This window comes from Cavia porcellus, unplaced genomic scaffold (assembly GCF_034190915.1).
Source record: "Cavia porcellus strain 051 isolate PalLab524CR breed Dunkin Hartley unplaced genomic scaffold, mCavPor4.1 scaffold_25, whole genome shotgun sequence".
Classification (NCBI taxonomy): domain Eukaryota; kingdom Metazoa; phylum Chordata; class Mammalia; order Rodentia; family Caviidae; genus Cavia; species Cavia porcellus.
This window is the reverse complement of record NW_026947508.1, coordinates 24,599,612-24,626,384: the sequence shown is the minus strand read 5'-3', so window position 1 is coordinate 24,626,384 and position 26,773 is coordinate 24,599,612. Positions and strand designations below refer to the sequence as shown.

At 43.5% G+C, this 26,773-nt stretch overlaps 2 protein-coding genes and 1 long non-coding RNA gene across 8 annotated transcripts in view; 1 reads left to right on the top strand and 2 right to left on the bottom strand.

The window, feature by feature from the left end:
- Positions 1 to 1,698, bottom strand: part of Kpna6 (karyopherin subunit alpha 6) — a 55,509-nt gene extending 53,811 nt beyond the window's left edge. Inside the window, exon 1 of one of the 2 annotated variants that reach the window (XM_005004236.4) lies at positions 1,580 to 1,698. In XM_005004236.4, the coding sequence (XP_005004293.1) occupies positions 1,580 to 1,583 (4 nt within the window). In that variant the 5' untranslated portion in view covers positions 1,584 to 1,698. The remainder of the gene's footprint in view (positions 1 to 1,579) is intronic. The other variant, XM_005004237.4, reaches the window with a different exon arrangement.
- LOC111757188 (uncharacterized) lies at positions 1,033 to 6,856 on the top strand. The gene is made up of 2 exons (XR_002791550.2): positions 1,033 to 1,137; positions 1,546 to 6,856. It is a non-coding gene; the product is annotated as an uncharacterized LOC111757188 (long non-coding RNA).
- On the bottom strand, positions 4,972 to 26,259 carry Tmem39b (transmembrane protein 39B). Of its 5 annotated transcripts, XM_003471087.5 has the most exons (9): positions 26,113 to 26,259; positions 23,686 to 23,812; positions 22,988 to 23,207; positions 22,324 to 22,407; positions 21,850 to 22,004; positions 12,125 to 12,461; positions 10,976 to 11,163; positions 7,753 to 7,873; positions 4,972 to 5,414 (listed from the first exon to the last, which is right to left on the bottom strand). In XM_003471087.5, the coding sequence occupies exons 1-9, from the start codon at positions 26,114 to 26,116 to the stop codon at positions 5,172 to 5,174; spliced, it is 1,479 nt and encodes a 492-aa protein (XP_003471135.3). In that variant the 5' UTR covers positions 26,117 to 26,259; the 3' UTR covers positions 4,972 to 5,171. The 5 variants fall into 5 exon arrangements, with proteins under 5 accessions (XP_003471135.3, XP_063092045.1, XP_063092046.1 ...); XM_063235975.1 differs by lacking the exons at positions 23,686 to 23,812; positions 26,113 to 26,259 and adding an exon at positions 22,528 to 22,607 and having other exon boundaries at positions 22,988 to 23,151; XM_063235976.1 differs by lacking the exons at positions 22,324 to 22,407; positions 22,988 to 23,207; positions 23,686 to 23,812; positions 26,113 to 26,259 and adding an exon at positions 22,233 to 22,251.
- Positions 26,260 to 26,773: the final 514 nt, after the last annotated feature.

The window sequence follows — 26,773 nt, the reverse complement described above, 5'->3', positions numbered from 1 at the left end:
TATCATCTTAGTCTCCAAACTTTAAACTTTTTTTTGTCTTTTTTGACACAGTATCTTGCTATGCAGTTTAGGCTGGCTGAGAGCTCACTTTGTAACCCCAGGCTAGTCTGGAACTTACAATGACCCTCCTGCCTCAGCCTCCTGAGTGCCATGATTATAGTATTGCGCCATCATGCCAGGCAGTCTCTAAACATCTTGATACTACTCTCGTTTTTAGAGGAAAGGAAGGATCAGAAATGAAGGAAAATAACATTGTGGATTGTGGTAGAAGCTTTTCATATGCACTGTTTCATATGTGAAGTGACCTCTTGATGAGTCTGTTAGTGGCTGGCCAGATTATCAGATCTGATTCTAATACCTTGCAACTCAAGGGAATAATTCATTTTTCATCAGGATCAGAAAATATACAAAATTTTAGAATGCCACCAGGCCATCCCTACACAACAGCAGGAGAAATAACAGTTGGTGTTCTTCGGGTTTCATTCCAGACTAAAGATTTCGAAGTGTGCCCACAAGTAAAAACACCTTTACAACTTTGTTGTAATGTTAAAAGCTTTCTTTCCCCTTCTTTTAGCCCAACCACTAGAGGGCCAGGCCATAAACAGCAGTAGTTATAATCTACCAGTTCTGGAGTTCAACCTGGTTTAACCACTAACTGTGTGACCTTGGGTAAATTACATTTTCCCTGTCTGAAAAATAGGAACAATGGCAGTATGTATGTCATTAGGTTGTACAAATTAAGCAAAACAAAAACATGTAAGGCAGTCAAAACACTGCTTGGAATTTAAGCCTTTAATGTGGCAGACGATATACTAACGCTGGTTTTGTTTCTACTTCCAAAATCTTCGTAATCGTATTCTTTGAACAGAGGCCTTGCCGGACACAAAATGATCAACAGGTCTCTCTTTTTCTCCCAATCAGGGTTGGCCCAGAAACCTGAGTCCCCTACGTATACACGGCCAAGAAGGCTTAGCAAATGGTTTTCTAACACTATGAGCCTGTCACTCAGCCCAACGGAATCACCCAGTTTCCGCCTCGGCTGGGGAAGTTCTCCCGGCCTTCAGTACCCGCAACTGCCGCCAGCCTGACTACCCGATTACTGGTCCGAAGCTGGACTGCCCGGAGTTTCCTTACCAGGTAGGACATACGTAGGACTATCTCTGTGAAGTAGGTAGAACTACCTAAGTTCAGAGGAGCCAGTTAATCTACTCAAAAAGCAAGACAGCCAAACACATCGGGAATAGCCTTCAGCGGCGCCCAGGCCTGCGGCCAGCACAGCCCGGCCCCTCAGCCCCGGTCTTGGCGCAGGTCAGGAGGCAGGCCCATTTCTATATCCCTGGAACGCGTGGTCTCGGGCCCGAGGATTTCCAAGTTGTCTCCGGACCCAGTGTCTGACTGCAGTGCGAGCAGCCCTACTCTGGCCCCAAACTGGCCTCGGGCACTCCGGCCTGGTTTCGCTCCTCAGACCTACCGACAGCGGTTTCAAATATCTTCCTCACACCAGAAATAGACTTTTACCAGACCCCATGCCTAACATTTCCTCAGCCCAACTACCGAACTACCTGGTTCTCCTACTCACCCATCGCGACTCCGCACGCTCAGACTTGGCCGCGGCAGCGGCAGTAGCGGCGGCGGGGGCGGCAGCTTCGGAGGCAGCTTCAGCAAACAATATGGCGGATCTGCAGGACGGCAGCCCGAAACGGACAAACATTGCAAGCCTGGTTGAAACGCGTTGTTTCTCCCCACCCCTTCTTACCTAGTTTATACCAAAGGCACACACTTAAAGAGAACGCAGCCACTGATGATGGCAGACGGATACGTACTAAAGAAAGTTAAGTGTGCCAAGTTCGCAACTGTTTCTACCACTGTTTCTTCTTTATAGTATGACCTCCTTCTCCCCAAAATTTTTTCATAATTAAAGCCAACTATACACTTTCAGCTAATTATGAATATAGAATCATCTGGCAAGGAGAAGTGAGTTGCTCAAGGCTATGAGAGACAAGGAATGGAAGAAGTCAAGATTAAACCCAAATTCTTAGTGTGTCTACCACCCAAAACCCTAAAATTGTAATTTTAGGCTACGCGTGGTTGTGAATGTCTATAATCCCAACACTGAGGAGGTTGAGGCAGGAGGATCACAAATTCATGCCAGCAAGACCACTGTATTTCCAGCACCTGGTACATTATCCAACACTTGGTTGTTGAATAAACAAATAAATGAATGAGAGGATGAGTTAAAGAGTAAGGGATATAATCCTTTTTTAATGATAAGGAAATTGAGGCTCCCAATGTTCATGTGCCTTTTGAATCAATTAATTTATGGTCTTCCAAGGTTTTTTTGTCTTTTTGAGACAGGGTCTTGCTATGCAGTTCAGGTTGGCCTTGTGCTCACTTTGTAGCCCAGGCTGGTCTCAAACTTGCAATGATCCTCCTGCATAAGCCTCTGAGTGCTGGGATTACAGACATGTACCACTATGAGTGGTTAGGCCTTCCTTTTTGCACAGTGACATGCCAACCCTGCAGTCTTCCACCTCGACACACAGAGCCAGGCAATATTGTCAATTCACTGATCCCAAAACAGTCAACATCCCCACCCACTTCAGGGTGCTGGCATTCAATTCATAACCTTCCTGAGTGCTGGTAATATGTAATTATATTATGGCATATCAGGCTATGTGCCACAATGCCAACTACCATTGGAGACAGAATAATGAAGGACCTGATATCTAGTTCTATCATAATTTGCCAACTCTAGTTGGATGCCTGGTCTATTAAAGGAGACAACACAAAAGGCAAATTCTGAGTCAAAGGTAGGAAAAGAAAGACTACTTCTTTTCCCTGCTACTGCTCAAGGTCGGACCTCATCATTCTATTTAGTCTGTCCCTTCATAGGTCTCTTGTCCTGACTCTACCACTCCCACCTATTTCCTTAAAAACAGAGACCGCATATGGTCACTTCTCTTCTTAGCAACTTCCCACTGCCTGTTCTTGGGTAATGTCCACATATTTCAATCAGTCATATAGGCTAGTCCTTGTCAGTACCACTTTCTGAATATGCTATCTTCTTTTGTGCTTTTATTATTTTGTTACCTGTTCAAATGCAGTGATCTCCCCCGCCTTGACCACGTAGAGCTATTCATTTTCAAGACAAAATTAACAGTTAGCTCTCCAAAGAATCCTGTCTTCCCTTCTTCCCCAGTGTCCTGACACTTAAAAAATTGTTTATTGGCATATGTATATATATATATATATTTCATCATAGAGAATTTGTACCTGTTTTTCCCATTCCCCTACCTGCCTTTCACCTATTCCCTTATTTACAAAAGGTGGTTCCATTTTTTCTTTTCTCACTTTTTTCTTTCCCCTTCCATCTTCCCTTTCCACCCCCTTTCCAAGATACCCTTCTCATTTGAACATTTTCTTATTACATGATACATATTATACATTTTGGTCCTTATTTACACTTCTGGTTTTGTACACCAGAGAAACAATGTAGTATTTACACATGTGGTTGGATACTTGTTTTCCTTAGCACTTCACACTTTAATTAGTTCACAAGGTGTGTCCATCTCTCCCAGTTGTCTAAGGGAGGGATGAAACCTTCTGTCTTTGTAATTATTCCAATATTTAGTACACTGTCTGCTTGAAGGTACCAAAAAACTGTTGAGGTACCTGTTTCCAATCCAACACCGAGCTCATCTGTGTACACTGTGGCCATTAAGAGCTCAGGGAATGGGGCTGGGGATTTAGCTCAGTGGCATAAGCTCCTGCCTTGCAAGTGTGTGGTAGTGAGTTCGATCCCTGGTACCAATAAAAAAGAAAAAGACAAAAAAAAAAAAAAAAAAGTAAAAGAAAAGAACTCAGGGAATGTGGACTATATGGTCTGCATTTCCTCCTTCCAGTTCCTGAACCGTTCATCTGCTGACAGAAGCTTCTAAACATTTGTCTGTTCTTGTAGTGCTGGGAAAAATCTAGGACATAGCACATACTGGGCAAGCACTACCACTAAGCCACACTCCCCATATCTTTTATTTTGACACAAGGTCTCATTAAATTATACAAGCTAGTCTCAAACTAGTGGTCCTCCTGCTTTGGCTGCCTGAGTAGGTGAGAATACAGGTAGGCCCCCATCAAGCTGCGGTCTAGAGGCCGCTTTGTTTCCACTGTAGCATTTGACCCTAGATATACACTGTCCCTAGCCTCGGGCCGTTGGTCTTCCCTACCCAGCCTCTGGCTGATCTTTTCAGCCACATCTTTACCCTTCTTTCCTTATCCTTTCTACTCCAGGAACCACAATCCTCTTCATCTCCCCAAACACAGACTACTGCAGGTGCCCTTTTTTTCTTCTTGGAATGCCTTTCCTCTTGTCCACCTGTGAAGTGACTAATACAACTTAGACTAGTGGCTCCTCCAAGGAGGCCCGAGAGCACTAGCCATTCATCCACTCCCTGTGCTACTCTGTACTGTACTCAGTTCAGCATAGTATTGCTTGCGTTTTAAGATCCTCACCCGCTAAATAATACCTAGCACACAAGACTGTAGTAACTATACTCTGTGAGTGTGAAGACATCATGTTTTCTAGGACAGGTAATCAGCTTTCAGTTGTGTTTTTAAAGCCCAGCTCTACCACTTCCTAGCTGTGTTACCAAGGGCAGGCAAATCAGTATAGCTCTCAGTATAGCTCACTGGACTCTAGCTCAAATCTATAGTAGTGACTGCACACACCTACTAGAGTTGTTATAAGTTAGATTGACAAAGTATAAAAATATGCAGAGCAGCCTCTAGCACGCAGCAAACATTCAGTCAGCATCATTAATTACTACCATGGGCACTGATGCTCCCCCACTCTGTCCACTGGGAAGGCAGGGCCTACAGAATCCTAGGAGTCACATACAGAGCGTCCCAGCCCCAAATTCCACCTTCTGGACTTTACCTGACAGTCAAAAAGGGAAAGAAACACAGCACACAGGATTGTTGGGAGTATAAAAATAAGACTTTTTTTCTTTTTATCACATCAATTATCAAAGAAACAGTACGTAACAAAAATACAAAGCTCTGGTGGGTTTTTTTTTGTTTGTTTTAGTTTTTCTCCCTATTCAATTCTGCAACAGCCCCTTGCCAGGGAGTCCCTGGCCGAAGCCTGGATGCTGTCCCTGAGGTCACCTGGGTGCTCAGGAGAACCGATGGTCCAGGTCTCTCTGGGGGCTGGCTGAGTACGAGTAGGCCTTGCCCAATACCAGGCGGTCCCGTAGCAGCTTGAAGAAGGCATAGTAGTTGCTGAAGAGGATGAGAGCCAGTGAGATGGTCTGGTGCCACTTTTCAGAGGACATTAAGGAGTACAGCTGGTAGACAATGACAGCGCCCTCCAGCAGCAGGAGGATGTTGAGGATCCTCAGGGGTTTGCTGAAAAAGAACTGCCCGGGAAGGACAGGCATGGGCTGGAAGATGTGCTCTATCTAGGATGAGGGGACTCTGGTGGGCCAGTGAAGGGGACAAGCTCTTGGGACCCCATGCAGACTTGGCTGGGAGGGAGACTTTGTAGGATTGTGCACAGGCTTTGCCACCTCATCTGTCTTTGCTTGTGGTATTCCTTCTGATAGGGCTGCTGCTTCTACTTAAATCATTTACGATCCTGTTCAACTTACACCCTTTCCAGGAATCCTTTCTTGAGTGGTCTTGCTTACTTTTTCTGGTCTAAAATCAACATCTTTTATTTATGTATTTATTTTTCTAGATTATTATTTGAGATAGGGTTTCACTGTAGCTCAGGCTGGCCTTCAACTCACAGCATTTTTCCCGCCTCAGCCTCCCAAGTGCTGAGATTACAGGAATGTACTACCATGCCAAGCTTATTTACTAATATGTTTTTTATTAGTACCTATTAATTTTACAAAATATTGGGTTTCAATGTGGTATTTTGATACATAACAACATCTTTGTATGTCACTCTCTTGAGTTATTATTGGGTTCTGAACAAATTAGAATTTTATAGTATTTGTGCAGAAAACTATAGCTCAGTGTCTACTATTTCCTATGCAGTATCCTTAGCTAGGTCGAAAATTCTAAGGGACATAGTAACACATTACTTTTTCTTTTTTGTCTTTTTGAGACAGTGTTTTACTATGTAGTTCAGGCTGGCCTTGAACTTACTTTGTAGCCATGCTAGCCTCGAACTTGCAATGATCCTCCTGCCTCAGCCTCCCAAGTGCTGGAATTATCTGCGTGTACCACCATGCCTGGCAATAACACCTTACTGTTACCTGGTGTTTCAGAGCAACGTGGAATATAAATCAAGAAATATTTTAAGTTCAAAAGTGTGTTTTATGTCTAGGGTCTTGATTCTACAGGGCCAAAATAATGAAACTTAAAGAGCTGCTTATAAAATAGGAAGATAGCTGGGCGTAGTGGCACAAGCCTGTAATCCCAGAACTCAGGGGGCTGAGGCAGGGGGATTATCATGAGTTTGAGGCCCGCCTGGACTACATAGTGAGTTCATGGCCAGCCTGAACTACACAGCAAGACCTTGTTTCAGAAAAAAAAACAAACGTGCAAAGATAGGTGGTATGAAATGGAATTCAAGAGACCACGGTGCCAGGCTAGTTCTGTACCCAACACACTACAAGAGTGGGTAAATCCCTTCTCTTTTGGTCTCGGGTTTCTCAACTATGAAATGCCAGTAACACCTCAGATAAGTAATGTCTCAAGCTGGGATCCTCAGAGCCCCAGTTTCTCTGTGATCCCTTAGGTTTAGCAAAGGTGAGTGGGAAATTAAGGGGGTTCCAGTATTTTCAAATAGAGCAATGCCATAAAGTTCTCTGAGTTGGGCTTTGCTCTCTGACTGTGTTGGAAAAAGTTATTTTTTAACTTTTTAAAAATTTTTTGAGACAGGGTCTCTCTATGCAATTCAGGCTGGTCTTGAGCTCACTTTGTAACTCAGGCTGGTCTTGAACTCCCAGCGATCCTCCTGCCTCAGCCTCCCAAGTGCCGAGATTACAGGGTGAGCCACCACGCCCAGCTATTTTTTTTTATTTTTAAAGGAGTTTAAAAAAAAATAAACCAGGAGTGGTGGCACACATCTGTAATGCCAGCACTTGGGAGGCTGTGACAGGAGGATTGCCATGAGTTTAAGGCCAGCTTGGGCTACATAGTGAGTTCAAAGCTAGCCTGCACTACATAGTGGGACCCTATCTCAAAAACAAAAACAAAACCAAACCAACAAAAGGAAACAGAACAGAGAACACTAACCTAACTGATTTTAAGCACTCCTGTTCCACAGTGAGAGTTACATGTCACTGTTGTCAGTTCCCAAGTTTCCCAGTAAGGTGCTAGTGAAACTAAACTGCTAAAGTCAATTTCAGTATCTAAAAACAGGGTTAGCTCTGGCAGTTCTCTCATATACAAGTTTCTGAGAAACACGGAATGGCAGAGTGCATGGGAAGTGCTTAGCACAGTGTCTACCAAACAGCAAGAAGTAATCATTGTTATTTTAACTGCCAAAAACTCATTCTTTTATGTATGATCTTCTTCTCCATCCAATGCTCTGAAAGATATGTTACCAACTGAGCTACAGTAATGAAGTGATAACCTATGTGGCTTTCCTTTTGCTGCATGTGTGCACTGACTCTCTTTGGGTTTGGGAAATACTGAAAACAGCTTTCTTTTGCTGTGTCCACCTTCCTCCCTGCTGGTTCCCACCCATCTCCTGCCCTCTAGATCAGGCACCAACCCTCCTTTCCAGAGGAGGAGACTCACGTGGAACCGGAAGTGGGAGACATCAGAGGGGATGGCCACGTTATAGTGGCCAACTGCTTTGTAGACATTCTTGCTGTGTTTCACTAGCACACCCTGTGGCCACATGCATTCTTCAGTCCACCTGGAGGTATAGTTCAAGAGTGCCCCTTATCCCGGGCTCACCCGAGAAAAAGGGTACCATAAGATTAGGCACTGAGCAATCACCAGGGCTCTTCTTCCATTTTTATTGCTTAGACACAATGACTTCCCTTTTCTGGGACCCAGTTGTCCCTCTGTAAAATGAGGCAGGAACTCTGAGAAATTCACTGCATTCAGAGGGTCTAGGACTCAGTGATTGTAACAAAAGCGCTATTTCCTCTCTGGGTGCCTTTACTTCATCTGGGTTCACCTCTGATTTCCAATCAGTTCACCATACAGCTGTCTAAGTGGTCTCTGTAAAATACCAGGCTGAGCATGATTATGCTCTCCTTAAAATGTACTGAAGGCTTCCCAATGCCCCATTTATAGATTCTGCATGGCCTCTGAGATCCTGTGTGGCTTCCCATGACTCCTGCCATGCAGATCATAAACCCTCTCAGAACTGTTCCTGTCCCTCCCAGCATATCATTCTGTTCAAATCTCTGTCCTCTCCCCTCTAATGGGACAGACCTTCCTGAAATCTTACCCTTCTGGCTGAAAGCTCATCATCTTTTTAAACCATGGTTCATCTAGAAAATCTCTCAAACTCCCCAGAGCCGAGTATCCAGTTACCATTCCTTGAATCTAGTGCTACTGATCCACATTTTCCAATGTCTCTCATTTATTTATTTTCCTGTCTGTATCCCTTGTGACACTGGGAGCCTTCCAGGAAGAGGAAGGCTCATCCCTGTGTCTTCAAAGAATGTCACAATGCCTGACACTGAGAGGTCTCATGTGCAGGTGAATGAGATTGTTAGCCCAGTGAAAGCTTTTGTCCAATGTTTCTGTATGTTTTCCTAGGAACTCCAAGGGTCTTGGATCAGAGACTGAGAACTACAATCTCCCTTCTAATGTACACTCCTGCCTCATTACTGCATTCTTTTTAAAAAGTTATTGTGTTTTATACAACCACAAGGGTCAACCTCTAAGACAATAAATATGCTAAATGAAAGAAAGTGGACACAAGTATCTACTTATGATTTAACTTATAAGAAATTCTAGCTGGGGGTTTAGGTCAGTGGCATAGGTGCCTGCCTGGCAAGCATGAGATCATGAGTTTGATCCCTGGTGCCAAAAAGAAAAAAGAAAAAAAAGAAATTCTAGAACAGGTAAAACTAACCTATGTTAAAATGAAGCATAAAGGTCTTGGGGGCAGAGGTTACAACAAGGGCCACTAGGAAATTTCTGAGGACCTAGAATTGTTCTATACCTTGATGGTGTCAGTTGTATGAATGTACTGACTTTATCAAAACTCAGAATTGTACCCTTTGCAGTTTGCATATTTCATCCTATGTAAATTTTACCTTAAAAATAAAAGACTATACACTGAGGAAAAAATTACAGTGTACCTTATCATAAGCCAGGCACCCTGGCGGTACGGAGAGGACAGCTGAGTGCTAGACAGGGAAGAGCCCTGGTCTCCAGAAGCTTTTAGTCCTGGAAGAGTGGGCAGTAAACTAAGCGAACTCAGCAGAAAGCATGAACTGCAATGAGTATGGTGCATGGGAGACCGAAAGGAGAGGAGGACATTAAACCCATTCTAGGTGCTCAGAGAAGTGTTCCTGGAAGAAGCAAAGTCCTAAAGATAGTTAACCAGCAAAAGAAGGACAGAAAGAGCATTCCAATGGGGAAAACCCTGGATGCCAAAGTGCATAAAGCATATAAGGAGCAAAAGAGGATTGGATAGTTACAGAAGAGTACCAAGTGGGGCATGGTAAGAGATGAGTAGAAAAGGTTGGCAGGTCAGACTCAGTTCATCAGCCCTGTGAAGAAGCTTGGATCTTATCTGAACCCCTTAGGGAGCCACAGACAGGTAGGTCCTATTTGAATATTTTCTATCTTTCTACTCCCCGCTTCCCTCATGGCCTGAGCCTAAGCTAAGCCCACTTCTGGCCCTTACCTTTTCTGGATCACCTGGACAGAGCACAAAAGGGACCCTGACTGGCACAGGGGGCCAATACCAGAAAGCTTGGATTTCTGGCCTTCCTTTGCATTTTTGCTCCTTGGTGGACCTATATCTACAAACAGGCTCCAGGGGTTTCCATCTGCCAGGACTTGTTCTGGGCCTAAGACTCAGAGATGATTTAGAGGTGGTCTTGATCCTAAGGAGCTTCCAGTCTCATGGAGTAATACAGGCAGGAAAATGACCATAACTGGGTTGAAAAATACTTTGATAAAAGGCTGTACACAAATAGGTACACAAAATAGTTGGGATGAGTGAGGCAAAAGAGGCCTCAGTGTAAGACAGCACTGCAGTCAGATTACAGGCAGATGTCACCCTGCTCAGGAGCTCCAAGGTGCTGGGCTGCTCTCCCCTTATCTTGGCTTATTCTTCATTGGTGCCTAAGGATTAGTCCAGGCTGGCCTCAAACTCAAGGTGATCCTCCTGCCTCAGCCTCCTGAGAGCTGGGATTACAGGTGTGCACCACCACACCTGAGTTGTTCAATATCTAGGACGCTTTTCAGCCTATAGGCCAAAGTACAACCACCCCTGCCTGATACACCAGCACCAGGCCTGGTATGGAATAGGTAGAAGTAAATGTTTCCTCAAAGAACAGGTGACCTAACAGTTGAGTAGATGAGTGAGCAGGTGAGACAGGAGGGAGTAAGCAATGAATGCCTGCATGGTTGAGCAATTCGGTCAGTGAGTAAAGTGAATCAATGAATGAAGTGAATGAAACTTTGAATTTACCACCTGCTCACCTCCCAGCTCCAGTACACTGCAAGCTATAAAAGATGAAGAGAAAAGGCCTGCAGGACTCACTTTATGTGCTGGGAAGCCCTGTGAAGAAGCCTAGATCTTATGGGAGGGCTTCTAGGGAGCTACAAACATGTTGACACTCAACTCATATTTAGCTATGTTCTTTCTGTTCCTCCCTCCTATTCTGTCTTGGCCTCCACATATCTTACTCTGGAGATAGGCCTAAAATACAAGTCAGGTTCAGAAGCTGTTCACTAGTTAACTGAAGAGTTAATGGCCCTTGCAAGTGACTCCAGATGCTGACAGGAGGGCTAGAGTTGAGCAGAGCAGAGAAAGGCAACTCACGGATGCTGCAGTACGTTGGAGCACAGGGCTGGGTCCACCTTCTGCCAGCAGCCCAAATGGGCAGCAGCCTTGTGCAGCAGGTCGCAGTAACTGGCAGGCAGTAGGTGCTGCATGAGGATCACTGAGGTGCTGATGGACACCAGCAGGAAGAGCTCACAGGACCAACGCTTGTCATAGTAATGTGTGTTCTGGGGATAACAAGAGGTGGGTAAGACTTGGGATGCCCACAATACCGTCATTCTTTTTCCCTGCCTTGACTCTTATCTCCCTCAGAAGTTGAGACAGTGCTGGGAAGACTTATGATGGTCTGAAATCAAGAATCAACAACCTAACAAAGGAAGCTGGCATGGTAGCACACACCTATAATCCCAGCACTTGGGAGACTGCGCTGCCAGCTCAAGGCCAGCCTTAACAACACAGCAAGACCCTGTCTCAGAAACAAAAACAAACATACAAAAGTAGGGCTAGGGGTTTAGCTCAGTGGCGTAAGCGCCTGCCTGGCAAAAGTAACTACCAATCACCTCTGAAAGATTAGGAAGATTACAACATACATGAAAATTCCTCAGGTTTTTAGGTGTTCAACACCTACATAAAATCCTCTCAACCTCAAATCTTAAGGTAGAGTGCATCCTGTATGAACGTTCTAAGACCATTGTAGCTGAGGAGGTACCTTCCAGGAAGCTATACACGGAGTTTTGGAGTCATTCAGATCTGGATGAATCTTGGTTTCCCTACTAAAAGATAAGGCAGGACACTGTTACATGCCTGTATCAAAACAGCCACTGAAATACTGTACAAAATTACTGTTCTTTGTTATCAGTGGCTGAGTGACCTTAAGCAGGTCACGTTCTCTCAGGGAGTCTTGTCTCTAAAACACAGACAATAATCACTCTTAACTCTCTAGAGAACAAGAGGGAAATCCCATAAAAACACAGTTATTAGGCTGGGGATTTGGCTCACTGGCATAAATCCCTGCCTGGCAAGTGTGAGGTCAATGAGTTCGATCCCCAGTACAAAACAAAACAAAAAAAGCAAACAACAACAACAACAAAACAGCAGTTATTTATGCAAGCAGGAGGGCTGACAGCAGGCAGGCAGCAAGCTAAAGTCCCAGCCAGGCCCTGTCCCTCCCTGGATTGAGCAGTGTACCTTCACAAACCAGACAGGCACAAAGGCCACATAATAGGCACTCAGCATGGAACTGACAAGCACTTCTTTCATTCGCCAGTTGAAATCCATCTTGAGGAACTCCACTTCACTGCGGATGAGGCTGGGTGACAGGCAGCAGGCATGGGTGGGCATAGCTTCTGGGCCATACAGTTGTCGCGTATGCTGTTTCCATGTCTCCCGTAGTGTCAGCAGGTAATCCCGACTCCTTGCCAGGCCACTCACTGCCTCCCGGGGCCCCATGGAGGCCACGTGGCTTAAGAGGTTTGTCTTGCGGAGATCACAGTTCAGCTGTAGGAATGGAATGTACATCCCAAACCTGCTGGGGAGGACAGTGGTGAGAACGGACCTGCCCATGGGCTTGGACCCCAACCCTCAACCCCACAAGGGGTCTGTGTTTCTCTCTGAGCCTCAGCTTTCTTGGATACTTCAAAGGGAATTTACCCATTCTTCCGTTCATCTATGCTACCATCCAGTGGTTTTTGAACATAATAGCACTGAGTATGTGCTGCACACTAGGCATTCAGTAGGAAGCAAGAGACAAGTCCCTGCCCACACCCTCTAGCAATGATAGCCTGCCCACACCCTCTAGCAATATTAATTATAAAAATTCCCACACACTGGCCTAGTCCATGTTCTGTATTTTACATGTACCTTTTTTTTCTTCTTATAATTCCAGCATGAATTGGATACTGCCATTTTGTCCCCTTTTCAGCTAAGGAAGCTGCGGCTTAGAGAGATGAAGTAAATTCCTAAATAGCTACACAATTAGCAAGAAAGAAATACAGCTCAGACCCAGCTCTGTCTGGTACCAAAGATCAAGACAGACATTCAAAAAACCAATTTAATTAATTAAAAGTGTACAAGGTACAACAAAAAAAGTATAAATTATATGAATGAAGCATAAGGCATATAAGAGGCAGCTCTTAACTTTGCACTGGACCACGTGCAGGTATTTTTTTTGTGCCTATTAAATACCAGTGGTGAAATGGACCCTTAAACAGTACAATCTCTTCCTGTGAGCAGCACCCTTCAGTTAGGATTGTTTTGCTTTGTTTTTTGTGGCACTAGGAATTGAACCTGGAGCCTGGGCAAGCTACGCAAGTGCTCTATCACTTAGTGGCGTCCCAGCCTTTGTTTTGGACACGGGCTCACTAAGTTGCTCACGCTGGCCTCAACTTTGTGATCCTGCTGTCTCAGTCTCCCAACTCACTGGAATTACAGGTATACGTCAATGGGCTCAGTTTCTCAAGGTATGTCTGTTGCTGTGTGAGGAGAAACTAGACAGGCCCACAGACTAGAAGAATACAGTGAGCCCTCATATCTGTGGATCCTCCATCTGCAGATTCAAGCAAACTTGGATTGAAAATACCCCTCTTAAAAAAAAAAGAAAGAAAGAAAGAAAAAAAAAAAAAGACAATATCCATCTGAAAAAGCAATTGTTTGGGTGTAGTGGCACATAACTGTAATTCCAGCACTTGGGAAGCTGAAAGCAGGAAGCACACTGTGAGTTCAAGGCCAGTCTGGGCTACACAGTGAGTCCAAGGCCGACCTGAACTACATAGCGAATTAGGCCTATGGCACTGGCATGTCTGCATGTGTACTGAACATGCACAGGCTTTATACACTGTCAGTCTTTAAATCAGCGATGTACTGGACAATCTGTGGTTTGCTCCCCACTCCCTTTTTTTTGCCTGTTTGTTTTGACACAGGGTCTCACTATGTAGCTCAGGCTGCCGTGAACTCACAGTGATTCTACTGCCTTCGCCTCCCAAGAGCTGGGATCACAGGCGTGTGCCACCACACCCAGCTCCTCTTTCATTTTTTTGATGTTACAGTAAAGGTATTTTTAAAAGTTCGGTTACTCATATATATTAACTATATTATGTATTTTATATGCAGCTGAAGACAACTCTTTCTCATGAAAAAAATGGGAAAAAAAGTGGGCTACAGATTAAACACACCTGCTCTAAAAGAGTATAGTAACTTTTTGCAAGCATTTATTTTGCATTAGGTATTATAAATAATGTAGAAATGATTACTTACTGAAGTACACAAGGAGGATGTGAATAGGTTATGTGCACAATACCATATATCTTATAAGTGATCTGAGCATCCTCTAATATCTAGGTTGTCCTGAACTGAGTCCTCCAGAGTACCAAGGGAGGACTATAATTATAAAAAACTGGGTAAGGGCTTTTTTATTTTTTAACTCATGGCAAATTTCCTGTCTCAGCTTCCCAAATACTGGAATTATAGGCATGTGCCACCACACCTGACTTTTTTTGTTTTTTGGAGACAAAAAAAGAAACAGAATTTCTATTTACAGTTCAGGTGGGTAAACTCACTATCGCCAAAACAAACAAACAACAAAACCCAACAAACTCACTATAGCCCAGGCTGGCCTCAAACTCATAGTAATTTTCTTGCCTCAGCCTCTCAGGTGTTGGCATTACAGGCATGAGCCACCATGTCTAGGTACAGTTTAATAGTGTTTTTTGAGTAGTAGGGATTGAATCCAGGCCCATCATAGTGAGGGACACCCGTGGCCCTTTTTTGAGACAGGGGCTCAGTCATTAAGTTGCCCAGCTGGATCTTTTTGCCTCAGTCTTCCACATTGCTGATATTATAAGTATATGCCACCATAATCAGCTCTGTGCTACATTTCTCCTCCTTGTCCTCTTTTTTTTTTTTGAGATTGGGTCTCACTATGTCAGGCTACCTCAAACTCATGGTAATCCTCCTGCCTCAGCTTCTTGAGTGCCAGGATTACAGGCATGGGTTATCTCGTTCAGTTAGTGCTACATTTCTTAACTATAACTCTTAGAATTTTTGGGGGGAGGGGATCCCAAGAAGGAATATCTGTCCCTGGATAAATAATTTAGCCTCTTTGGGCTTTTGTTTTCCTGTCTATAAGACAGAACATTCTTCATATGGTAATATTAAGTAAGATACTTAAAGAATTATGGTTAAGGCTGGGTGTGGTGGCTCACATCTATAATCCCAGCACTCAGGAGGCTGAGGCAGGAGGATCATTGCGAATTTCAGACAGCCTGGGCTACAAACTGAGCTCAAAGCCAGCCTGAACTGTCTAGTGAGACTCTGTCTCAAAAAGGTAAGAAAAGAAAAGAATTATAGTCAAGAGTATAACACCTTAGCTGAGTGTGGTGGCAAACTACTTCGGACGTTTTCCATTCTAGGCAACACAGCAAGATCCTGTCTCTTTAAAAAAAAAAAAAGGCGGGGGGGGGGGCGGGGCTGGGGATTTAGCTCAGTGGCATAAGCGCCTGCCTTGTAAAGCAGGCAGTCATGAGTTCCATCCCGTACAGATAAAAAGGAAAAAGACCAAAAAAAAAAAAAAAAAGCAGGATATGGTGGCACATGCCTGCAATTCCAGCCCTCCAGAGGCTAAAGAGGGAAGATCTGTGCAACTGGGAGGCCAGCCTGGCCTACATAGGGACCTCAAGGCCAGCTGAAACTACATATTGAAAACCTGTTTCAATAAATAAATATTTTTAAAAGGCATAATATTTGGGGTCAAAGAGATATGAATTAAAATCCCACTCTGCCAATTACTAGGTATGTGTTTAGGACTGTTACGTAACTTCTAAGAACTACTGTTTCCTTAACTTGCCCTACGTTATACAGTTACACAACTTGTATTGATCCTTTTCTTTCAGCCAGGCGTTAAACTAGTGTTTTCATAACTACTCTCTTTCAGTCTTTGCAACAACCCTCCAGCATGATATCTGGCTCTAAACAGAAGATGAATACAATTTGGTTTAGAAAAATAAAGAGGACAGTGATCCTGTGGGAACAGGAAAGAAGGCTGAAATGGAATTCCCAAAACACTCTTCAGGATACCCTGTGGGAAATAGGAGCAAAAAGAGTGTTACGTGAAAATATAAGGAACTCAGTCTCTATCTTATAGTTAAATACTTAAGAACCTCCCTGGTTTTGCCTCTAAGAACCACAGATAAGTCCTGCGAGCAACTAACTTATTTGGTGCCACTAAGTGATTTTTTTGACAGGTTAGAAATTAGAAGCATCTTTACATGCAAGATGGCAGATTCCCTCCCATGCTCTCCACTCACTCTTGACAGTGTAAAAGTAGAAAATAAATATACATCAGCAAAAAGAAAAAAATGGGAGGACACTCATTAGTACACAAATGACTGACAAAACTGAGAAAGCAGAAGAAAATATATTGACAGATGAAGAAGCCATCACCTACAGCAAAATACTTCCCAATAGAAATATGAGAGTTGAAGGGGCAAATATTACATGCATTGAATACTTATTAAGTCATCCATAAAGGAATTAAGAGTCAAAAGGACATCAGGCTTATCACTAACACCAACAGATCCTAGAGACAATGGAATAGTATCCTCAAAATTTTGAAAAAATATGAATTTAAACCTAAAAATATATATTCAGTAATGTATGAGGGCAAAGACATTGTTAAATATGTAAGGACTCAGAATGTATATACTTCCCAAATACCCACTGTTAAGGAAATTACCTGATCTGCACGCCAGGAAAATAAGGGAAAAAACCAAGAAAGAGGAAGACATGGGATCCAGGAAACAGTGGATCCAACCCAGAAGGGCAGTGAAAGGAAATTCCAGGCTGAGAGTTGTACAGCAGGCCTAAAAAGCAACCACTCCAGGCTGGAGCAAGAGAATGGGAGCCTCTAGGAAAGATGTCTTGGGGTAGGGGAAATGGACTTCAGGCAATAGGTAGCATGACTGAGAAGCTGGATAAACTTGAGGATATATTGAAGGACCATCATTCTTTTGTCAACAAGAGAAGAGAAAGGCAATTAGAAACCCCAAGATTAAAAAAGTTATATAAGAAAGTTACAATCTAAATATGAAGCAAAATTAAAATGTGACGCAACTTTTTCTGTGACATGATTTTAAGCAACTGATGGAATGTAAGACAAGAGAAACCATTTGATTTTAATACTAGTAACATTCTCTAAGATAGTAACTCAGCAATTATAAAGAAGAAATGTCATTTATGTACATTACCAGGCCCTGCAGTGAATATTTTCATACAGGTAACTGTATTAAGGCTCTTTATTGTAGTTTAATGTTTAGAATTAGCTTTAGACAAAGAATGGAAGACTTCAACATAGTCATATAGCATTTGAATATCAAGCTTGACAATATAAAAGGCTACAACTGCCAGAAACTGAGAAGAAAGAGTGGAGGAAGGTAGATGGGGAGCGTTCCTAATAGTCTTCTCTTGTGTTATAGGGAAGATACTATTGTCCTGGTGCAATGGTGCACATCTGTAATCCTCAATAGTCTCAAAAGTAAGGCAGAAGGATTATACGCTCAAAGAAAGACTAGGCAATTTTGCAAGACCTGTTCTGAATATAAAATTAAAATGAGTTAGGGAGCTGGGCATGGTGGTTCACGTCTGTAATCCCAACACTTGGGGGGCTGAGGTGGGAGGATCCTTGCGAGTTCGAGACCACCCTGGACTATAAAGTGAGCTCAGGCCAGCCTGAACTGCATAGCAAGACCCCATCTCAAAAAAGACAAAAAAAAAAAAAAAAAAAAGGGTTAGGGATCTACTTTAGTGCTCCTGGGTTCAACCCCGAGTACTACAAAAACAAAACAAAACACACGTAATTACTGTTGATGAAATAAAAAACAAAACAAAACAAAAAAACCTTTTTTTTTCTTGACAGCATTAGAGATGGAACCCTTGGCCTTGCATATCCCATGCTAGGCAAACCCTCTACTACTAAGCTACACTCCCAGCTCCTAGAATACTTTTGTAATTGCAAAGACAATAGAAAACTAAATACAATAATAATCAAATACTTTGAGGGATGAGAGAATGAGCTAAATCTTTATTGAGAGCTGAGAGAGGTGGTACACATCTGTGATCCCAGTAAGGCTGAGGGAGGAAGACTGCTGGGAGTTTGAAGCCAGCCTGGGGGTACATAGTGAGTTCAAGGCCAGCCTGAACTACATAGCAAGACTGTCTCAAAAGAAGAAAAACACAATGATGCTTGAATTGCTCGGTTCTGCCCTGCATTGTTCTATTACAATGTCCTCCCTTATCTCAATCCCCCCCACTTTTTAAGATTTAAAATTTAATCTATTTTCTCTCTTTTAATTAAGGGAAAACTAAAAAATTACAGGACATATTATAGTAACTTTTTTGTTGTCCTATTAACCTGACTTGAACCCCAGTATTACTCTCCCCATCTTGTTCTGTCTGATTATTATATATTCTATTTTGTTTGATAGTATCAAGTTTGAGGGTATAGGCAACCACTTTGAAGGCAATAAGATATACTATGATGCTCAATATGAATTGACTATTATCCTTTTTTTTTGAAGTCCTGTAAAGTCCTCATTGTAGGTTTTATTTGTTTTGTTCTGTACTGTTTTGATCAATTCGATTATACCTGATGATATAGACAACTCAATTTAAAAATAGCAAGAGGCACAATGGTAATAACCACTTTTGATCACCTGGTATTCTATTTTTGCATCATGTGCTACGCCCACCCTTCTGTTCTGACTCTGTTCTGCTTAGTCACATTTGGTTTTATTCTCTTCAAAAAAGTAATAAGCACCATGAGAGTAATAAAACCCTAAAAGTTTAACTGTTACTGTAAAAAAGAGAGGAAAGTAAGGTGGACTAAGGGATATAACCGCAGGTATGTTCGAGTGTGTAGGATGAAAAACCATACAACTGAGCTTTTGTTGGATCACTGAATGGAACTGTCTCCAATTTCACTGTATGAATGTCCACTTTATATGCTTTAATTTAGTAATATGGACAACTGTTTCTGGGAAGATAATATGTAACTTATTAACTGGTGATTTTGTATACCTTTTTTTCTTGAAATACTATATTATGTATATCCTTTTACTGCACTGTTTTTTATGTCCTTTCTTTTTTCCTCTCTTTAAATAAAAAAGAAGAAAAACACATAACTTTTGTCACCACAGGAAATCAATGTGTGTATGCATGCATGTTGTATGTGGTATGCACATATATGTATAGAATGTTTTATTTTCGAGACACACGAGAAACCAGAAACATTGGTGATTATCTCTTGGAAGGGAAACTAGGTAGATGGGTGGCTGCAGTCAAGGGAAAGCTTTCACTCCATATTCTTATACTATTGGAATTTTAACTACACGAGTTTATTAACCAATTATAAAAACAGAAAATAAATTTAAAAGTAAAACTAAAGGTACAAGAATACAAGGACTATGGTGATAAGTCAAAAACAGAAACTCAAAGACATTGCTTTTGTTTTTGTTTTTGTTTTTTTTTTCATCCTTTTTTTTTTTTTTTTTTTGTCTTTTTATCGGTAGCAGGGATCGAACTCATGACTGCCTGCTTACAAGGCAGGTGCTTATGCCACTGAGCTAAATCCGCAGCCCCTTAAGACATTGCTTTTGAAAAGTGGAAAAAGTCTGGAGGTATGGTTGGAGGTTACTGCGTCTCATTATAAGCTTGTTAGCATTAGATTTAAATTTTTATAATGCATTAGTTTAAAAAAACTAAAAAATAAATAAAAATAGGGGACATGGGTGATGTCTGTATGCAAAGAGAACAACTCATCAAGAACTATATACTTTTTTTGTGGTACTGGGGATTGAACTCACGACCTTGTGCTTGCCAGGCAGGCGCTTATGCTGCTGAGCTAAATTCCCAGCAGAACTATATGCTTTTTTGCATGTGTACGTGCTACTGAAGATTGAAATCATGATCTTCACACAGACCTAGATTCTCAGACTTCTTAAAAACATTTTTACTCACACAAGGTCTCACCAAGTTTCTATGTTGCTAAGCTTGAATCTGTGATCTTTTTTTGCCTCAGTTACCCAGAGTAATGGGATTACATTAATTTGTTAATATCTATAATACATGTAAATGGACACAACATATCTTTTGTGCAGTGATTCTACTTCTGGAAATCTGGTACAACAATTCTGGATAATTGTGCCAAAATGTATTGCCTCATTTTTTTTTGGTACTGGGAATCAAACTTGCAACCTCGAGCTTGCTAACCTATATCCCAACCCCACATCCCATCCGCTTTTTTTAAAAACAAGGTCTCTCTATGTAGTTCAGGTTGACCTCAAACTAGTGGCGATCCTTCTGCCTCCACCTCCTGAGTGCTGGGATTACAGGAGTGGACCACCATGCCCAGCTGCCTCATTGCTAAGAATAAAGAAAAGGTACAACAACTCAAAGTTGATAGGAGACAAATCTAATTGCAAAAATTCTACAGGACAGAATAGTGCCAGGCCATAATCATATATATTTCCGTGGAAAAACACCCAAGTTGTATGATTATGTGTAAAGTGTAGTAAATTGTATAACATCATATGTAGCATAAACCTAGTTTTACTTAAAAAAAAAAATGCATGTAACTCTGGGAGGCTAAGGTAAGGACAATCACAAGCCCAGCCTGGGGACCTTCTAACTTAGCAAGTCTCTGTCTCAAAATAAAATAAAATGAAAAAATAAGTAAGGGCTGGGGATGTAATTCAAAATATTCCCAGTACTGAAAAAAAAAAGGAAGGACTGATGGATGGCAGGCAGGAAGGGAATGAGTGTGAGTGTGTATTTATTCGGAAAAAGTTTGGAAGCATATGTTGCAAATGATTAGTGGATTTCTGAGATCATGCAGGTCCTTTCATTTTCTATGTTATAAGCTTCTATAGAGTACTGGGGAAGTAGGTGAGTGGTAGAGTGCTTGCCAAGCATGGATTTGATCTCCAGCTTTAGCAAAAACAACAACAAAACTTTCTGCAGAGTTTTTTTGTGGTACTTCTAATGTTTTTAGAAGACATGTGTCATCCTAATAATTAAAAATTAGACATAATTGAAACAAATTTGATGAGAATCCAACCAGTGTCACCTTAGTTATGCAGGATAGAAAGGGAGTAGTGTATAGCCCTGAAGCTTCCCAGGAACCAGGACTGGCTTGGCTTCAGGAAGTTTATGAACCAGGGTTGAGAAATGACTGAAAATGCCCAGGTAGCCAGGAACCTCCCCCAAGCAGTGAAATCACACCTTGTCAAATTTCAATTTTAGGCCAGAAAGGAGCAGTTCTGGGCTCTACCCAGAAACTCTTTCTCCAGCCTCCCCAATCTGGGTTCTCATGAAATGGAAGGAGCTAACCAGACATGAAAATAATAGACACGCACATACATACACCCATGCACTTGCAGACACCAAATATATATGGGTTTGCTTCATGCACAGACTCCCACACAGAGACATGCACACATGCAGGTGCTTGCCAGTACACAGACTTGGGAGCCACAAGAGACTATACAGACCCTGTGATATATATATATATATATATATATATATATATATATATAGAGAGAGAGAGAGAGAGACAGAGGGAGAGAGAGACAGACAGACAGACAACACAGAGACAGAGACAGATAGACAGACAGACAGACAAAGCATTCCCTGTATATTTTTTTTGGCATACACACTTAGATCTGAGTTCCATTCTGATTTCCCCATCAGTGGGAGATTTAGTAAATTATGCCACCTACAAAAGAGGGCTATCTCAGGGGCATGTCATTATATAATGTGAGAGAATACTGTCACTGCCTGCCTAAGAGTCTTCCCAGACAAGGAGGCCAGACAACCCAGATATTCTAAAGGCAGAGGCAGTAAGGGGTGAAGTGAGGGGTACTCACGGATAGCAGAGGAACAGGAGGTTCAGGAAGGAGTAGGTCCTGAAGAGGTGGATGAGGGATCGGCACAGACTCCAGCCTGTTGCCGTGAGAACGGTGAAGCGGGTGAGGAACAGCAGGATGGAGCGAAAGAGGGAGACCTTTCCCCGCTGAGAAGCCTGGGTCAGGGCGAGACAGGATGGGATGGGGCTTTGGATGGAGGCCACAGGAGTTGTGCCCAAATTCCACCCATCACAGCCTGTGATCCTCCCAGGGAAAGGTATGCAGCAGGCTGCATAGAACCTGGCAAAGTGAACCTTACTCTTTGATGCCCAGTAAACTGTGAGAGCCAAAGTGATGTAATTAATGTTCTTCAAACAAGTCCAAAGGGAGCCCCAAGGATATACCTCAGGGTTGAAAGGCTGAGTGAGTCTCCTTGGTACCCCCAGGGGAAAAAGGAGTCCCAAAATCCCTGGTCAGCCTCTAGGACCCAATCACCTCCTTCACGATGGACCCAATGAAGCGACGGCCCAGAACAATGGTAGTCACCATCAGCAAGTTGAAGTCGATCAGGTGGAAATTCTGTCAAGGGGCAGAAGGCTTGGGGGTCACATAGGTCTTTTGTCCACACAAATGCTTTTCTCAAACCCACCACCTCCCTCTGCCAGGTCCTTTCCATAGAGACTGTCCCCATTCTCTGACCTTCATTGGCCTCCAGGTGAGTCAGGCCAGGAAATTACCTAGAGTAGAACAGGACCCAGAGAAGAAAAGTGGGACAGTCCCTGAGGAAAAGAGGGTGGTGTGTGAGCCCTCTGGCTCTCAGCACTCATGCCCCTGTCCTTGTATCTCTTCTGCACAGGGCTCTTTCTACCCCTGAAACATTCATACTGATTTGTGGCTTGTCTCCTCCACAGTACTTATGACCTGAGCATCTTTAGGCAAGACTGTCCAATTCATCTCTGTTAGCCTTACAATGCCCAGTGCAGTCCTAAGCACACTGGGAATATGTAAGTATCATCAGTTTCCTATTCCTTCTATATTTCCCCCCACCCCATCCCCCATATGGGGCCAAGTACACAGTGATGCCTGATAGACTATATTAAACTAAAACCAAATGTCACACACACACACACACACACGCTCACCCTGGCTTGGCACCTACCAAGGAGGTGTGGGATGGTGGGTGGGAAGGCGGGTACCACCACACTGTCTTGTAGATGTTGATGTAGTGGACAAAAAGGGCTATGAGCTGGCAGAAAAAAAGCTGTAATTCAAATAGAACGCTGGCCTGGACGGGCAGGTCCGGGATCTTGCAGTGCTGCAGAGGCACAACTGTTTGGGTGGCCAGTGGAGGACTGGCAAGGCCTGTCCCAGAACTGCTCCTGAGGATAGGAAGGGAATAACATTAGGGCTGAACTGAGAACCTCACCAAGAAGAGCTTCTGGGGCACGGGATTACAGGGAAAGATCAGTAAAACAGTTCATGACAAGCATGAAGTCCTAATCTTGTCTAGCAGAAAAGTCAACAGTCTTTCCTACCCATAAGTTTATTTAGCTTTTTCAGTATCCCCCAGGAGAGAATTATTAGGTCCAGTTTATAGATGAGGAAAAAGAGGTCAAGGTCTAATCCACCAGCAAATCGGGAACGAAACAGAGGAGCAAAAATCAAGGACCTTGGGCTTAATCTACAATGTCTCACTGCATATTTGCAAGTGATCAGCTCAACTGAGCTCCTCTATAACCTTTATGCTGTTCACTCTCCTTTATCCCCCCACCAGGTATCTAAGATATCATATCTCAAAACAGTCAAGGATAGCTTTGCCACAATGTCACAGTGAGGGATGAGAGACAGAAAGTTTACCTGGTGCGGGAACGGACACTGGTCACTGATGCACTGGAAGTGTGGCCCCCACCAGAGCCTCCTGAGGATCCTGGCTCACAGAGTGGATTTCGACAGTAAGATGTCCTATTGGGACCTCTTCGTCCTCCTGTGGGACTCAACACAAAGCAGATGCTTAAGCCAGAGAGCATATATCAAGGACAAAAAGCAAGAGAGGCACAGTGACACACGCCTGTAATTCCAGCACCCAGAAGGTTGAGGCAGGAGAAGTTTGAGGCCAGCCTGGCAAGTTGGAGTTTGGGACCACATGGCAAGTTCAAGGCTGAGCCTGGACTATATATCAAGACCCTTTAATGCTGATAGGGCCTATAATCTGGACTTGCCTACCTTACCTTTTTAACCTCACTACCATGCTATAGCCATCTTGGCCTTTCATTCTTAGAAGCCAAGATTCTTGTTACCTCTCACACTTACTGTATACTTTGTCTATATACTTTCCCTGTCTTTTTTTTTTTTTTTTTTTTTGGTGCCAGGGATGGAACTCACGATCTCATGCTTGCCACATAGGAGCTTATACTGCTGAGCTAATTCCCCAGCCTCCCTATCATTTTTGAAGTACGTCCCTCATTATTTTCCATTCTGTTTCTTCCCCCTCACACACAATTCATTCCCTGATATTTTCTTACTTTTTTTTTCTTTTACCAGGGATCAAATTCACACCTAGGAGCTTATGCTGCTGAGCCAAATCCCCGGCCCTCTTCTCTTACTTATTTGTTAAAATGCTTATTGCCTCTTTAATTAAAATGAAAGGTCAGTAACCTTATATATTTTTCACTGCTGTTTTCCCTAAGTGTATCACAATGCACAGCAAGTATATGTTGATGAGTTAATGAGCCCAGAAAGGCACCTTTTTCAGATTAGGAAGCTGAGTTTTCACTGTATCACAGACAGTACCTGGATGTGAGTCCTAAGCTCTCAACTCTGATACACATTGGGCCCCATCTGTTCAAGTTCCTGGAGGCTTAAAATTTTAGGCACCTCTGAGGCCACTTTTTCTTCCAAAACCCTGAGGCTCAATCCCCAGTATCTTATGGGCAGGTCCCAAAGCCGGACTTAAGAGTCAAAAATGTGGGGCTGGGGATTTAGCTCAGCGGCATAAGCACCTGCCTTGCAAGCAGGCGGTCATGAGTTCGATCCCTGGTACCGATAAAAATGAAAAAGACAAAAAAAAAAAAAAAAAAAAAAAAAGAGTCAAAAATGTGGGCTCAAAACTTGTATTCACAGGGGCTGGGGGTTTAGCTCAGCGGCATAAGCGCCTGCGTTGCAAGCAGGCAGTCGTGAGTTCGATCCCCGGTACCAATAAAAAGGAAAAAGACAAAAACAAAAAACAAACTTGTATTCACAACATATTTTCCTAGACTTGGGATTCTAGCCTGAGACCCTGAGCACTATCCTACACAATACCTAACAGTCTGAACAAGGTTATAATCTGTTTACACTCCAAATGGCAACATAGCAGCCTCTACTCATAAATACACCACAATGCGAAACAAGAAGATCTTTTGCAAACGGGAAGGGAACCAAGGATTGGAGGGAGGGGGGGTAGCAGGGTGAGGAAAGGTAGGTAAAAAGAATTAAGACGTGTCACGTACATGTCCCAACTCCCCATGATGAATGTAATTATCATGTACTACAAACATGTACTAACAAAAATTAAACACACCAGGCTTTGGCCCCTCAACTCAGGTAGTTCTCCAAGAAAGAGATTGCTCTGAAGCTCTGCTTTCAACAAGCTCCCCGCAGACCAGAAGCTCTGTCCACACACTATTACATTTGGCTTGGAAAACCCCACACATACACCTTCGGCCCAGAAGCTCGACCCACACCCACTCTGCCATCTTTAGAAGCTCTGCCCCCACATAAACCTCAAACCATACGCTCCGCCCACACACGACTGTCAGCGCAGAAACCCCGCCTACAAGCCAGTAAAAGCTTCCTCATCCTAGAAATCCCACTGCAGAATGATCTCTCTTCATCTGAAAGGACTCCTTTGCGCCTCATCGCCTGCAGAATAAGCCTTCCCAAAGCAAAAAGTTCGCCTCCGCACAAGCCCCTACAGCCCAAAAGTTCCGCCCTTGGTGCGGAGCCACGCCCACTCTGGAGTCCCGCCCCCATTTCTAGCCCGGACTAGCGGGTCCGCCTCCAAGGCCAAACCCCTACAAGTCCTCTTTAATGAGGAGGCCCCGCCCACCATCCCAAAGTCCCGCCCCCACAACAGAGGCCCCACCTCGCAAAACGACAGGAGGGGGCGGTGTCCCTTCTGCACCCGCATCCCCTCCCCCGTTCCTTGCCAGAACCTAGTCCGCCTGGGGCAGTAATTTGTAGCTTGGCCAACCTGGCCCCAGCGCCCGCTCGTTCCCAGGATAAGGTCTGACCCATTCTGCTCACCCATCTCCTCCCCCCGGCGCTCTCCGTTTCGCCGCCGCAGCTCCTGCGGGCAATATGTCGGAGGCGACGGCGGCCGGGAGAGGACTAACCGCAGCAGCCCAGTCTCCGGCTCTCAGCTGCGCGCTCCCGTCTCGCTATTAAATTTGCATACGAGGCGGGCTGGGACCTGGGCGCGCGCTTCTTAAAGGGACCGCCGGGACAAGGCGTCGCAGAAGCGCTCTTTGTCTTGCGGTTCCCCACTCCCTCCTTGCGGCTGGCGCTGAGTAGACTCGAGAGGCAGGAGAACCATCTCCTTTCCGTGCGTGCCTCTTCAAAGATGCCGGAACAACTTCTTTGCTCCTGTTGGAGATAGATTGTATCAAAGAGCACCTCACTGGCATCTCAACACGTCCAAAATTAAGTTTTCATCTGTCTCTTGGGCTTTGTTGCACTTTGGAACACCCCAAAGCGTGGATGTCAATTTATTTTTCCCTCAGATACCACACATCCTATCTTTGAGCTAGACTTGCTGACCCTAATTTCTTAGCATTTCTTCCACTTTACCTCATTTTATTTGTTCGTTCTCATTTCCCTCACCTTATTTCAAATGCTGGCTCTGCCAATTTTGAGGTTTAAATCCTGTTTCTTGGTTTTTTCTTTTTCTTTTTTTTTTTTTTTTTTT

Bases quoted from the DNA above. Each gene is read 5' to 3' on its own strand.
- Tmem39b (XM_003471087.5), bottom strand. The intron at 23,208-23,685 runs GTAAACTTTCTG...TCCTATCCTCAG, and splicing joins AGTGTCCGTTCCCGCACCAG to GAGCAGTTCTGGGACAGGCC. The intron at 5,415-7,752 runs GTGAGTCTCCTC...CTTCCCGGGCAG, and splicing joins TCTCCCACTTCCGGTTCCAC to TTCTTTTTCAGCAAACCCCT.